Raw genomic sequence first — 15,602 nt, 5'->3', positions numbered from 1 at the left:
TGTGATCATGTGTAGGCAAGTCCATTCGTTAAAAAGTCAGTCAGAAGTACATCAAAAGTCCGTTGAAAGTCCGTCGGAAAGTCCGTCGGACCAGTCCAGTCGAAAAGTTCTCCCGTGTGTACGCAGCTTTAGAGCCTGCAATAGACTTGACTGAAGCGGAGGTGCACCTTCCAGCAGGACAACAACCCTAAACATACAGCCAGAGCTACAATGGAATGGTGTAGATCAAAGCATATTCATGTATTAGATTGGCCCAGTCAAAGTCCAGATCTAAATCCAATTGAGAATCTGTGGCAAGACTTGAAAATTGCTGTTCACAGACGCTCTCCATCCAATCTGACAGAGCTTGAGCTATTTTGCAAAGATGAATGGGCAAAAATGTCACTCTCTAGATGTGCAAAGCTCATAGAGACATACCAAAAAAGACTTGCAGCTGTAATTGCAGTGAAAGGTGGCTCTACAAAGTATTGACTCAGGGGGGCTGAATACAATGCATGCCACACTTTTCACATATTTATTTGTAAAAAATTTTGAAAACCATTTATTTTATTTTCTTTCCATTTCATAATTATGTGCCACTTTGTGTTGGTCTATCACATAAAATCCCAACAAAATACATTTATGTTTTTGGTTGTAACATTACAAAATGTGGAAAATGTCCAGGGGTATGAATACTTTTTCAAGGTATTGTATATAGCAGCAACAGTTTGCGCAGCACTTTACAACACAAAAGAGTTACAATACACTTCAAGACAGAGTGTTAGGAGAACCCTGCTTGTGAGCACTTGCAATGTAAAAGTGAGGTGCAAATGATGCAAAAGATAACTGTGTTGGGATGAGTTGATGGAAAAAGTAAAAGTTCAGTTGTTAGGGAGAGGTGGAAAATTAACAGTTACATTCATTATGCATAAAATAACAAACTGGCAAGGATTCAGAGAGCAGATGTCTACTGTTTTTAGTAGTGTTCCCCTAGATTTAGTGTTGAAACTATTACTTTTTAACCTGTTGACAATTGATATAGAGCAGGGGTCCAAAACGTTTTAGAAAAGAGAGCCACTGCATCGTCTGTCAGACTGGGGGATGGATTTTGGCCAGAGGTAGAAAAAATTAAATTTCAAAAATCAGGGGGGGTAAAAAATGATCCTGTGTCCAGTGGTCAGTTTGAGTAAATGCACACCTGCCTCTGTGATTGGTGCGAGTCAAAATATTCCTGCATAAGTGGGAGTTCAACTTTCCCCTGCATCAGCGGACAGATGACGTAATACATTTTTCTTCATCATTGGTCAGTGGGAGTAATGCCGCGTACACACGAGCGGACTTTCTATCCTACTTGGTCCGGCACACTTTCCGACGGACTTTGTCCGCCAGGTGCGCCGGACTTTAAAACGGACGGACTTGCCCACACACGCCGGGACTTTCCGGCGGGCTAAGTCCGCCCGTCTTTCCGACGGACTTTCGCCGTAGTTCCGGCGGACTTTCAGAATGTACGGACTTGCCCACACACGGACAAGTCCGTTCATTTTGAACGTGACTCAGGTGCGACGGGACTAGAAAAGGATGTCAATCTTGCCGCTTTTATCGGCGAGATTGACACCTTACTAGCCCCGTCGCGGGGCATACCAGGCCCTTAGGTCTGGTATGGATTATAAAGGGGAACCCCGCTACGCCGAAAAAACGGCGTGGGGTCCCCCTAAAATCCATACCAGACCCCGATCCGAGCACGCAGCCTGGCCGGTCAGGAAAGGGGGTGGGGACGAGCGAGCGCCCCCCCCCTCCTGAACCGTACCAGGCCGCATGCCCTCAACATGGGGGTGGGTGCTTTGGGGGAGGGGGGCGCCCTGCGGCCCCCCCCCCCAAAGCATCTTGTCCCCATGTTGATGAGGACAAGGGCCTCTTTCCGACAACCCTGGCCGTTGGTTGTCGGGGTCTGCGGGCGGGGGGCTTATCGGAATCTGGGAGCCCCCTTTAATAAGGGGGCCCCCAGATCCCGGCCCCCCACCCTATGTAAATGAGTATGGGGTACATGGTACCCCTACCCATTTACCTAGGAAAAAAGTGTAAGTAATAAAACACACTACACAGGTTTTTAAAATATTTTATTAAACAGCTCCGGGGGGGGGATCTTCCTCCGGCTTCGGGGGTCTTCTTCCGGCTTCGGGGGTCCCTCCGCTTCATCTTCTCCCGGCGTCCGGTTGGTTCTTCTCCGCTCTCTTCTCCCGGTGTTCCTGTTCTTCGGCCGGCTCCTCTGCTGTCTTCAAGTAGCTCTCTTGCCAGCAGAGGTCCGGACTTCTGGGCTTCTGGGCTTCTGGGCTTCTGGGCTTCTCTTCCCCAGATGTTGACACGACGCTCTCTCCTGCTGGACTGCTCTCCGAGGGCTGCGTTGTGACTTATATAGGTGGAGACCCCGCCCCCTTTTGATGTCACAGTCCCTGGGCATGCTGGGACTGTGACGTTTTAGGGGGCGTGGTCACTGGGTGATGTTGACCACGCCCCCTAAAACGTCACAGTCCCAGCATGCCCAGGGACTGTGACATCAAAAGGGGGCGGGGTCTCCGCCTATATAAGTCACAACGCAGCCCTCGGAGAGCAGTCCAGCCGGAGAGAGCGTCGTGTCAACATCTGGAGAAGAGAAGAGAAGAAGCCCAGAAGCCCAGAAGTCCGGACCTCTGCTGGCAAGAGAGCTACCTGAAGACAGCAGAGGAGCCGGCCGAAGAACTGGAACACCGGGAGAAGAACCAACCGGACGCCGGGAGAAGATGAAGCGGAGGGACCCCCGAAGCCGGAAGAAGACCCCCGAAGCCGGAGGAAGATCCCCCCCCGGAGCTGTTTAATAAAATATTTTAAAAACCTGTGTAGTGTGTTTTATTACTTACACTTTTTTCCTAGGTAAATGGGTAGGGGTACCATGTACCCCATACTCATTTACATAGGGTGGGGGGCCGGGATCTGGGGGCCCCCTTATTAAAGGGGGCTCCCAGATTCCGATAAGCCCCCGCCCGCAGACCCCGACAACCAACGGCCAGGGTTGTCGGGAAGAGGCCCTTGTCCTCATCAACATGGGGACAAGGTGCTTTGGGGGGGGCGCAGGGCGCCCCCCTCCCCCAAAGCACCCACCCCCATGTTGAGGGCATGCGGCCTGGTACGGTTCAGGAGGGGGGGGGGCGCTCGCTCGTCCCCACCCCCTTTCCTGACCGGCCAGGCTGCGTGCTCGGATCGGGGTCTGGTATGGATTTTAGGGGGGACCCCACGCCGTTTTCTTCGGCGTAGGGGCTTCCCTTTATAATCCATACCAGACCGAAGGGCCTGGTATGCCCCGCGCTCGCCGCAATAGGAAAATGTGTTTTTCCTATTGCAGCGAGCGTGAGATGCAATACCCTGCCCTCGTGTTGTATCTGGTCCGTCGGACCAGCCTACACACGAGCGGGCTTTCCGTCGGACCAGCACACACACGAGCGGACTTTCCGCCCGAAACTGAGTCCGGCGGAAAGATTTAGAACTTTCTTCAAATCTAGGTCCGGCGGGCTTTTGGGAAAAAGTCCGCCGGAAAAGTCCGCCGGTGCCTACACACGGGCGGATTGTCCGGCACACTCTGGTCCGCCGGACCAAGTATGCCGGAAAGTCCGACCGTGTGTACGCGGCATAAGAAATGCATCTTCATTGGTGGTTAGTGGAAGAAGAAAATTCCCCTGCATTGGTGGTCAGTAGAGTTAAAAAATGCTCCAGTGTTAGTGATCAGTGGGATTAATAAATGCCCCTGGACAATGGTAGTAATAAATTCACCTGTGCCATTGCTTAGTGGGAGTAATGCCCAGCAGTTAGTTCAAGTGAGGCTATGGTGCCCTATCATTGGTGTCAGTAGGAGAAAATGTTTTTCATCATTGGTTTTCAGTGGCACCTACCTCTGGGTAGGCTTCTTGTCCTATGGTAATCCTCGTGATGTTATCACAGCTGGGACTATACAAACACCATATCAAGCAGGTTATCACTCTACTTCACACTGCGTAGGATACCTAACAGGTTTCTGAAATGCTCTGTATCTCTGTGTCTGGCATTCAGCAGATTCCTCAGGCTTATATACAAAAAGTCCTACAGGTGGAACCTTCTCATTTAAATGGCTATTTTACAGCTGATATGAAGTTTAGTGTTAGATATACTATTTCTGTGTTTGCAGACGACACAAAGTTATATAGTGGAATATAGTCCTTACAAGATGTTTCTGCCTTACTACAAGCTATCTGAATGGCTGTTTGTTTGGGCAACTACATAGCTAATAAAGTTTAATGTTGATAATGTAAAGTTATGCACTTGGGGCTAAAAACATATTTTCATCATAAAATCTAGGGGGAGAACATCCGATTAAGCAAATGATACAGAATGATATGGGTTTTCTGATAGATCATACATTTAATAGCAGCTTGCAAAGCCAATCTAGTGCTTTTAGAGCAAGCAGAAATTTTATTAGGAGGTATAAATTTGAGAAAAAGATACAGTTTTGCCGATGTACATTAGTAAAAGCTTCTCTTGAATATGTTATGTAATTTTAGTCTTGTTTGTATCAAATGCATTTGCAAGACCAGATATCACCTGGCACAGGTAGCAGTGACATCATCACTGTGCAGCTGGGGCACAGCAAGTTTACACCCTACAGGCTGCCTTCAGAAAACTACAGGAGGGGGTGAATAAAAGACCAGCCCCCCCACCCCACAAGGAGAGGGAGCAGTGCTGAGTTCTATTAATTATGCAAGAAATACAAAAGGGACACAAAAATTCAAGAAAGAATACACATAGTTCTTGTATTTAAACAATATCTGTTTAGCCCGAGTTTCTGCATTATTATTCCATATAGATATTTTAAGTCACTGCAAATTAGAAATAGACATTCTTTGTACCTGGAGGTAATGAGGTTTAACCTTTGCATTTTAACAGGCTTCTTTACAATAAAACCTGTAAAAATGTCTAATTGACTTCCATAGAAGCTAGTTATAGCCAACTCTATAAATTATTTCAAAAACAGACTGGCTATATTTCTAAATACACAAAATATATCTGGAGTTTAATAAAATAAAATCTATTAAGTGATAGGTGAGATTTGTTTCCATGTTATATACAAATGAACCATGCTTTATAAGGGTTTTCTGTCTTCCGCTGGATTAACCTTGAACTTGGGGTTCTGAGGATGCATTTACAGTATTTTTGTCTTTTGATTGAACTGATTGGATAGCTGTCTTTTTTTTCATCACCTAAGCATCCATGCATCTCATTTCTAAGCTACAGTCTCAGAACAAACTTGCAGTAGAGAAGAAAAAAATGTCAAAGCAAAACTGTAAATCCTTATATCTAATATATAGGTCTGTAACTAGAAAAGCTCTAAAAAAAATGCCAAAAAACATTTATGCAATATGGCAAACTTGAGGTGTTCTGTACATCGTTGGTGTACACAATGCTCCCAGAAAGTTATTTCTACTATTAAATCTTGGTGTGCTTTGTGTATTTCTTCCAGATCTGTGTGGTAAACCAGTGGGACACTTTGCCTCTATAAAGGACTAGTCACTGCTGCTCTTCCTCCTTACACAGGGTGACTAGTTTTGTATCTCAACCCCATGCTTACCCTGTAGGTCATACCTTTATGACCTAGGAACCACATAACAAGCAAGGAGACACAAGCAAAAAAACCTTACAGAGGTTCTAATAGTCCCCTATACTTATAAAAAATGTATTGCTGCCCGGGTCTCTTGCCTCGATAAAAGCACAGGAAGTGAGTAGAAATCTATGTAATAACTTAACAGGGATTCCAAACTTGCACAATTCTAACTAAAATTTAAAATAAAACATGGCCGGAGTACCTTAGAACCGAAGCTTTGATGACGTGTGATATGATAACTGGAACATTTGTCAGCTTTTTTTTTATGTGTTTCAGAGGAATTCAAAAACTTTTTCCTGAAGCATCCAGAATATGCCAAGCTGTTTACAACATACCTGGAGCATCAGAAATTTTTCATGCATATGTTACAGCAAATGGAAAATGAAGAGAACCTGTTGTTGCCTCATATTACAGAAAATCATGATCCTATAAATATGAAAGATGAAGCTCTAAATACAACAGACAAGAAAGAAGACTGAGAGATGAGCCATCTTTAGAAAATATGCTGGATTTTTTGAATATTCTGCTTCCTTTATTTTATTACAATGTACTTATTGCCAGGGCTTTTTTTCAGCAGGAACTAGGGGAAACTCAGTTCCACCACCTCTGGCTCAGGTCTTCTGCTCCCTGCTCACCACTATAACTAGGTAACACTGAAGTCCAGCTTCTGCGTTTACAAGTGATAGCTTATCTCCCAGTAGCTCCCACAGGTCAGATCTCCTGCGCAGATCCCACTGAGTGCCGGACAGGGACAAGGGAGATACAGAACAGGTGCACCCTAGGTGGTCTTCATTTTTTCCCTGGTGACCAGTTGTTGATGCTCCTACTGCATGATCTCCCTTGCAAGTGACTGTAGTATAGTATAGTATGCTGGGAGGTACTACAGCCAGATAGGTGCTTCAGCTTAATATTGCAACAAAGGTAAGACATATGACAGATGGTGGAGCTTTTAAGGAGGGGGGGAAGATGAGGTCAGTGGAGGGAGGGGTTGTATGCAGAGGGAAGAGCTACTATTCAATGCCATTTGGCAGGTATGTGTGTGTGGTGGGCATGGTTGAGTTCCTGCACCTTTTCTCTGAGAAAAAAAGCCCTGCTTATTGCAAATATAAAATCTCAAAAACTACTGCTTTTATATATTTCAGGTCAAATCAATCAACTCTTTTTGCTTGTATATCTTGACTAAGAAAAATAAACTATCCTCTGTATTTGTGTAAAATAAAATGCTAGTTGTGTCTCACAGATGTAATATATTAAATGGTTTTATATATATATATATAGGCATTATTAAAGGGTGCCTCCTTCACAATTTAGTGAAAAATATAAATATTAATAGATTAATGCTGTGCATAAAATGATGACACCAGTCAAGATAAAATGCCTTAACAAAACTGCACTTTGTGCTTATTGGGTTTCTTTTTTTGACTGTGGGTACAGCAAAGCATGCTAAAGGTTATGAAAATTTCCTTCCAAAGAACATTTAAAAATTCCATTTTGTTTGTGAGAAAATGCCTTGGTCCATTTGCAGTGGAGCAAGTGTTTCAGGATTCTCCACTCTTATGTCCATACAATGGAATAATTCAATGGTGCTGAATTGCCTAATTAATCAAGAATGATCATATTCATAATGGAAAAGAAGGGGAAACTAACTAAGGAATAAAAATACCCCCAGCAGCATGAATGGGACTTTAAAGGCAACCAAGTAGTTAAAAAGCAATTTTATTAGATACAAAAAGTAAAAAGTACAAAAGCAATATAAAGATATAAACATATAATATAGAAAAATATATAACACTAGAACCACTAAAAACAATGGTGTGAACTAGTCATGCAGTTTATGAAGTCTTCCACACACCCCTACGTGTTTCGGGACTATACACGTCGTCCCTTCATCAGGGGTGATTTGTGGAGAGGAATCAAACTATTAAACTATTACCCCTTATTGCCATTTGATGTATTTTGCAGAATGCCTCCTATAAATTGTTAAGTAATTTAAGCACTCCACCCAGACCGGTCACCTTGCCCCAACCCACACCCTTGCCATTGGTTCCCCTTTTCCTGGGTCTCTACCCCATTTAGGTATGACAATTCTTATTTATTTGGTTTTGTTATTAGGTCTGAAGATTGTACTGTGGATACTCACACCAGCTTGAATATATGATGCTTTTACATATATGTTTTCAGGACCAATCCTGATCCACATCTGGGATATTGTCCTCCTTGGTGAGCTCTGCCTCTGGGCGTTTTCTTGGGTGGACTAGTGTGGATAAGGTGGGGCCAACCACACACCTCAGTTTCCTTCTGTTATCCTGGGGGGTTTTTGACGCGGCCGTCGCTGTGGTTCCGGCAATGAGACTCCAATTGTGATATGTCTGGGTATGTTTTTTTCATTATGTGTCTGCATTTCCGAATGGTTTCTTTAATGTCGAGCAATTATGTCATACACTCATATAACAAAAAATTCTGATATATTCTCTTTTAACTTTAATAGTGTGATTCCTCTCCACAAATTACCCCTGATGAAGGGACGATGTGTATAGTCCCGAAAAGCGTAGGGCTGTGTGGAAGACTTCATAAACTGCATGACTACTTCACACCATTGTTTTTAGTGGTTCTAGTGTTATATATTTTTCTATATTATATGTTTATATCTTTATATTGCTTTTGTACTTTTTACTTTTTTGTATCTAATAAAATCGCTTTTTTAACTACTTGGTTGCCTTTAAAGTCCCATTCACGTTGCTGGGAGTATTCTTATTCCTTGTATTTAGGGATGGTGGCAACGTTTATGATCTAAATGGATGGCCCCTTTTCTTCTGTAGTAAAAAAACTAACTAAAAACACTTATAATTAGTACTATTAGGATTTGCAGGAATAGTAGCATGACCACTACAATCTACACTGTTGTGCAAAATAACAGGTAAAGCACTGTGCATGCTGTTAATCTGTTATTTTTTTATTGTAGTTAACAACCACATTAATATTCAACAAAATGATCAATAATTATACTATTACTACGGTGTTGGTATTAGTATATGCTTTTCATCTATAGTTTGTATGACAGTAGAGATGGTCGCATGCAGTATTTACACAATAATTAATACTACCTCTACAAAAGTTAATGAATCAGAAAATGATTTTCTTTGAAAAGCTAAATTAATGTAAAATCTGTTTTTGTTACTTTTGCAAAAGATTTACTATTCCAGGTTGGCAGTTGGAAAGTCAAATGCTACATACACACGATTGTATTTTCCGACAACAAATGTTCGATGGGAGCTTGTTGTTGGAAATGTGTAGGCTCCATCGGACATTTTTTGTCGGAATTTCCGACAACAAAAATTTGAGAGCTGGTTCTCAAATTTTCTGACAACAAAATGCATTTCGGAAATTCTAATCGTGTGTACACAATTCCATGCATGCTCGGAATCAAGCAGAAGAGCCGCACTGACTATTGAACTTCATTTTTCTCGGCTCGTCGTACGCGTTGTACGTCACCGCGTTCTTGACGTTCAGAATTTCCAACAACATTTGTGCGACCGTGTGTATGCAAGACAAGTTTGAGCCATCATCTGTCAGAAATAAATCCCAGGATTTTGTTGTCGGAATGTGTGTGTGCGGCATTATAGTTGCATGGCCTTTCACTCTCATGCAAACATTTTGTTAAAATAACACAAAAATCTTCAAGCAAACGTTTTTGCATGACTTACTCTGTGTATTACATGATGAGAAAAAATACTTTAAAAAAAAACTACTGCATTAGGTTGAAGTCCATATGGAACATTATTTTTTCTTCAAAATGGTGTACCCAAAAACATGAAGGAGACACATATAAATATATAAATATCTTTTACCTTACAGTGCCTTGAATAAGTATTCATACCCCTTGACCTTTTCCACATTTTTTCATGTTACAACCAAAACCGTAAATGTATTTTATGTGATTGACCAACACAAAGTGGCACATAATAGTGAAGTGGAAGGAAAATGATAAATGGTTTCCATATTGTTTTACAAATAAATATGTAAAAAGTGTGACGTACATTTATATTCAGCCCCCTTTACTCTGATACCTCTAACTAAAATTTAGTGGAACCAATTGCCTTCAAAAGTCATCATTTGTAAATGGAGTCCACCTGTGTGTAATTAAATCTCAGTATAAATACAGCTCTTCTGTGAAGCCCTCAGAGATTTGTTAGAGAACCTTAGTGTCATAAACCATGAATCAGACAGAGTTAAATCACACTTGTTTAATAATAAAAGTGAAAAGAACAAACGTAGTCAAAACATAGCCAATGTTCAGTAACCGGAACAGATAGACCAAGCCAGAAGTCAGGGATCAAAGTAGTGGAACAGCAAGCAGGATCTGGAGCCAGAAGGGATGCCAGCAAAGCAAGTCTTAAACAGGATCTGAACTGGACGGCTTAAGTAGGTAGGACTGATGAGCAGGATACCATCAACAGCTGAGTAACTGTGGAGAGATAGGAGCTGGCAATTAGCCATCTGAGCGTCCAGCTCAGAGAAGGAAGGCCTGAGCAAAGCCCTGACAGTACCCCCTCCTCAACAACCCCTCCCCCTCGGAGGACCACCAGGCTTGAGGGGAAAATGTCTTTGGAAATCACGGAGGAGGACAGGGGCACCGAGGTGGTAAAGTGGTTGCAGACCAAAGGTTTTAATAAAGAGACATGAAATACATTTGAAATACGCATATTAGAAGGAAGGTCTAATGCGTAAGCCACTGGGTTTATCCTGCGAAGAATAAGGAAAGGCCTAATAAACTGAGGTGCAAACTTCAGTGAGGGAACACAAAGTCAGAGGTCACGAGATGGCAGCCAGACCCTGTTCCCAACCTGGTAGAAAGGCACAGGCAGGCATCTGCGGTCAGCATGGAGTCTGTACCTATCATTAGCATGTCGCAAAGCCATCTGGACTTTTGCCCAAGTGGACCGAAGACCACGGAGATGCTCCTCTAATGCAGGAATATTCTGTGGAACAAACAAGTCAGGCAACATGGAAGGTTGGAAACCATAGTTTGCCATAAACGAGGACAATTGGGAAGCGGAATTCAAGGCACTGTTGTGAGTAAACTCTGCCCATGGCCCAACCAGTTGTTACGATGGTCAGAAATATAGCAATGTAATTGGAAGAGTAGCCACAAGGATGCGTAGCGCTCTCAGAGGTAGGACGTTGAGAAAGAGGGTGCCAACACCAGTCTCAGAAGCATCAATCTCAAGGATAAAAGGTAACATAGGATCAGGATGTGCCAACACAGGAGCAGAAACAAAGGCAGCCTTGAGACTCTCAAAGGCCATAATGGACTCCGGAGACCAACTCTGTGGGTTACTGTCCTTTCTGGTCATATCAGTCAGGGGCTTGACCAGAGACGAGAAGTTACAAATAAACTTCTGATAATAGTTGAATGAAATATTTAGTATCAACACATAGTGGTACTGTGGATACTCCTTAAATACTCAGTGCCACGTCCTATAATTTGAGACAAAAACTTTTGGAATAGAAGGCTCAGACTTTTTAGGCACGACCACATGGGTAATTGATATATAAAAATGTATCTATTATACACAGAAAAAAACATTAAAAAATATATCAACAATAGAAAAAGTCAGTATAACAGGGTTGAATGGTGTATATACTGTACATAGCCATAGGAACTAGCATAAACAACTTGAAGGTGAAGAACCACTAATTCCACAGTCAGATTTTGAATTCCAAAAGTATGCTATGTAACAGGTAAAGATGATACTCATATCCTGGGCTCTACATGTTACGCGCCTTGCGCTTCTTCAAGAGCATCAAAGCAGCTTACTAAATAAAAAACAATATATATAATAGTATCAAATATACATAAGACATAAAATTATACATTTAAAAATTGGTATAACACTGCGTTCATGGAGAGCTCTAATGAAATGGAAACTGACTGATCACAACGGGGAACGGAAGCACCAAAATTCATGAACTATTTGGACATGTGTAACATAATCACTATGGTAATTAAGCTTCATATTAGGAATACATTATTTTAGGAGAGCATGAACAGGGAAGGTGTGTCAGCATAGAACAAAAAAAAGAAAAGGAAAGAGAAAGGCAGGGAATAGGAGGGGGGAGAAAGGGGAGAGGGGGAAAGGGAAGGGAGGGGGAAAAAAGGACACAGAAAAAGGGAGAGAAAACGGGCAAAACAGGGAGGGGGGAGGATATAGGGAAACAACGAGGAAAAAAGTAAAATACTAATTATAAAAAATAATTAAGCATAATTGTGTGTAAACGTGTGATGATATTTAAATTGACTAATCACATAGATAAAAATGTGTAAATAAAAAAAACTTACGTGAATATTAGCGATATTACGAAAATAGATTATATAGTAAACACTATATTAACTGTACGAAAAAGTGATGTGAAACAAATGACCACAAAGTAATTGGTGATCTTGATAACACCAGGTGTGTTTAAAACAAAAGAAGGTGCTGTAATTACTTAATGCTCATCGAGTGTAAATAAAACAGATATAATAATGGAAAAAGAAAATAAAATGTTGGGGTGAAAACTCACCAATAGACAATACAGGTTAAGGTGACTGGTAAACGACAGATAGACTGGCGGGGTACTAAAACAAGTATCTCAGGATTAACCCAGTATTAAACAAGTTCCTGGGTAAGGAAAACTTTAAAGCAGAAAGAGCCTCCAGCAGGGATAACGAATCCCACAACAATGGTTTTATAGGAGGATTTTAAAACATAGCTAAATTGCTGGTAGTCTGAGGGTACTGTATATAAGCAGATCAGAAACCTAATGGATAGAGAAACAAACAATAAAAGACAGAAGCCTGAGTTAATATAGTATATTGGTACTGCTAAATAGCAAATAGGGAAAAAGAAAGTAAATAAACAGCTGACACACCGTACCTGATTATGACCATGTAAAGTGAAAGCCCTGTTGTGAGCCGCCGCTCGGGTAGGAACAGCTGTGGCAGGGAGTCAAATGACAGACGCTGAACAGCGTCTTTGAGTACACATGCCCTGCCTGTAGTCAATCAATCAGCGAAAGCCGATGTGACATTATCCAAACTGCCCATGTGCCCATAAACCTCACCAGCCAGCGGCTTCGGAGTCAGGGCAAGCTTGTGACTGAACGAACAGTAGCAGTTGAGCTACTGCTTCATCTGCTAGTAGAGACACCGGACGATGGAGATCCTCACAGAGCGGCCTCCCACGCTCAATGCTCGGTACATCAAACAAATCCTATACCATCAGGGTCTGATATGCCTGTTTTGCCACGATTGAATAAGCGCTTTTTTATTGATTTTATATACTTTTTTTCCCTGGCCTCTGTTGTTGTCTATGGGTTATTGTACTGTACCTTCATCATACCTGGTCTCTGTTGTAGTTCATGAGCCAGTGTAATCTTTTATCGCTAAACTTTTATTAAAGTTTTTGGTAGCAGTTTCACGCTATGTGGAGTTTTTTTCTCTGACTTCTTCACCCGAGGATTTGTTTGATGTACCGAGCATTGAGCGTGGGAGGCCGCTCTGTGAGGATCTCCATCGTCCGGTGTCTCTACTAGCAGATGAAGCAGTAGCTCAACCGCTACTGTTCGTTCAGTCACAAGCTTTCCCTGACTCCGAAGCCGCTGGCTGGTGAGTCCACCACCTCTGGTAAGAGTATTTTTAAACCTACCCATATCCACAGTTACAGTCTGACCATCCGATTACAGGGGAACCATCCTGGCTGTCCAAGGAAAGCCCCAATGGCCAAGTCCTTAGTTGCACTTCTATGGGACTAGTATTTGGACTCACACCTGATTTTTAATTGAGTTTGTGAATGGACATTTTTTATATACAGTATATAGCTGCACTTGCATTGACAAAAGTTTTTTTATTTTTTTGCACATATTGATTTTGCATACATGTACTTGCATGTTGCCAGTTATGAGCAGGCAAACACATTTGCTTATCAGCATAATAGATGAGGATCCTTAACCACTTCAATACCAGGCACTTAGACACCTTCCCGCCCAGACCAATTTTCAGCTTTCAGCGCTGTCGCAATTTGAATGACAATTGCACGGTCATGCTACACTGTACCCAAACAAATTTTTTATCATTTTGTTCCCACAAATAGAGCTTTCTTTTGGTAGTATTTGATCACCTTTGCGGTTTTTATTTTTTGCGCAACAAATAAAAAAAGACCGAAAATTTTGAAAAAAAACAAGTTTTTCTTTGTTTCTGTTAAAACTTTTTGTAAATAAGTACATTTTCTTCTTCAATGACGGGCACTGATATGGCTGCACTGACGGGCACTGATACGGCGGCACTGATGGGCACCGATGAGGTGGCACTGATGAGGTGGCACTGACGGGCACTGATGATGGGCACTGATAGGCGGCACTGATGGGCACTGATAGGTGGCACTGATGGGCACTGATAGGTGGCACTGGTATGTGGCACTGATGGGCACTCATAGGTGGCACGGATGGGCACTTATAGGCGGCACTGATGGGCACTCATAGGTGGCATTGATGGGCACCCGTAGGTGGCATTGATGGTTACTTATGGATGGCACTGATAGTTGGCACAGATGGGCACGGATGGGCACTGATAGATGGGCACTGATGGGCACGGATGGGCACTGACAGGTGGCATGAATGGACACTGATGGGTGGCACTGATGGCATTACTTGTTTGCAGTGATGCCCCTAAGGATGGCATTGCTGGGCATCACTGCAACGTAATTGTGCCAATCAGTGCCCATTTGTGGGCACTGATTGGCACAGATTTGGCACACTGGGCACATGTGGATGGCCATGGGGTACATACCTGGCCATCCACATGTTGCCCCTTCCCTGGTGGTCCTAGTGGCGATCCCTGGTGGTCCAGTGTGGTGATCTGAGGGGGGGCTGCGCTGATAAACAATCAGCGCAGACCCCCCCTGCCAGGAGAGCCGCCGATCGGCTCTCCTCTACTTGCGTCTGTCAGACGCGAGTGAGGAAGAGCCGATCAACGGCTCTTCCTATTGACAGCGTGATCAGCCGTGATTGGACACGGCTGATCATGTTGTAAAGAGCCTCCGCCGGAGGCTTTTTACCAAGATCAGTGTAGCGGTGTGTCAGACTGACACACCGCTCCACCGATCGCCGCGATGCGCGCCCCCGGGGGCGCGCTGCGGCATGTTATCCTGCTGGACGTCATATGACGTCCAGTCAGGATAACAGAACCACTTCCCGGACGTCAATCCGCTATAGGGCGGGCGGGAAGTGGTTAAATTTCAGGGTTCCATACACTTGATATAATTTAAGCACCAACTTTTCTTTCTTTTTTGTTCTTTCTCACTTTTGAATATCACATGTATTGAACCTCACAGAGATATTTCTTTGGGGGTAACACAACCAATTTCCTATTTGGTTGTTCCTGATTGGATTGTATTTAGTATACACCTGATGTGGGGGATTATAAGGGTGACCACCTTGTAGATTTACTTTTCTCCCATTACTCCTTGTATACAGGATTTGAGAAAGTCCCATCCTCATTAAACACCTTATTGGGCTAGATTCGGCCCTCAGATTGCTATTCTGGGGGTCCGGCCTAGTAAGGAACAAGTCTGTTTTAGCGCCACACTTTATTCCTTATTTTTGATTTACAATTTTGTCTGATTGTTGTGTTGGCAGCTCTCTATATAACTTCTTGGGATTGGCGCAATATTATTTTTCGATTCATTTTGCTACTTCTGCTGAGTACGGGGATACCACATGTGTGGGACTTTTTGGGAGCCTACCTGCATATGGGGCCCCGAAAACCAAGCAACGCCTTCAGGATTTCTAAGAGCGTAAATTTTTTATTTCACTCCTCACTACCTATCACAGTTTTGAAGGCCATAAAATGCCAAGATGGCACAAACCCCCCCCAAATGACCCAATTTTGGAAAGTAGATACCCAAAGCTATTTGCTGAGAGG

At 42.9% G+C, this 15,602-nt stretch overlaps 1 protein-coding gene across 5 annotated transcripts in view; it reads left to right on the top strand.

Moving 5' to 3' along the window:
* Window positions 1–6,878, top strand: part of LPCAT2 (lysophosphatidylcholine acyltransferase 2) — a 521,286-nt gene extending 514,408 nt beyond the window's left edge. For all 5 annotated transcript variants that reach the window (XM_073605020.1, XM_073605019.1, XM_073605022.1 and 2 more), the window contains one exon: window positions 5,918–6,878. In XM_073605020.1, the coding sequence (XP_073461121.1) occupies window positions 5,918–6,120 (203 nt within the window). In that variant the 3' untranslated portion in view covers window positions 6,121–6,878. The remainder of the gene's footprint in view (window positions 1–5,917) is intronic.
* The last annotated feature ends 8,724 nt before the right edge of the window (window positions 6,879–15,602 follow it).

This window comes from Aquarana catesbeiana, linkage group LG11 (genome assembly GCF_042186555.1).
Source record: "Aquarana catesbeiana isolate 2022-GZ linkage group LG11, ASM4218655v1, whole genome shotgun sequence".
NCBI lineage: Eukaryota > Metazoa > Chordata > Amphibia > Anura > Ranidae > Aquarana > Aquarana catesbeiana.
This window is presented reverse-complemented; position numbering and strand designations above follow the sequence as displayed.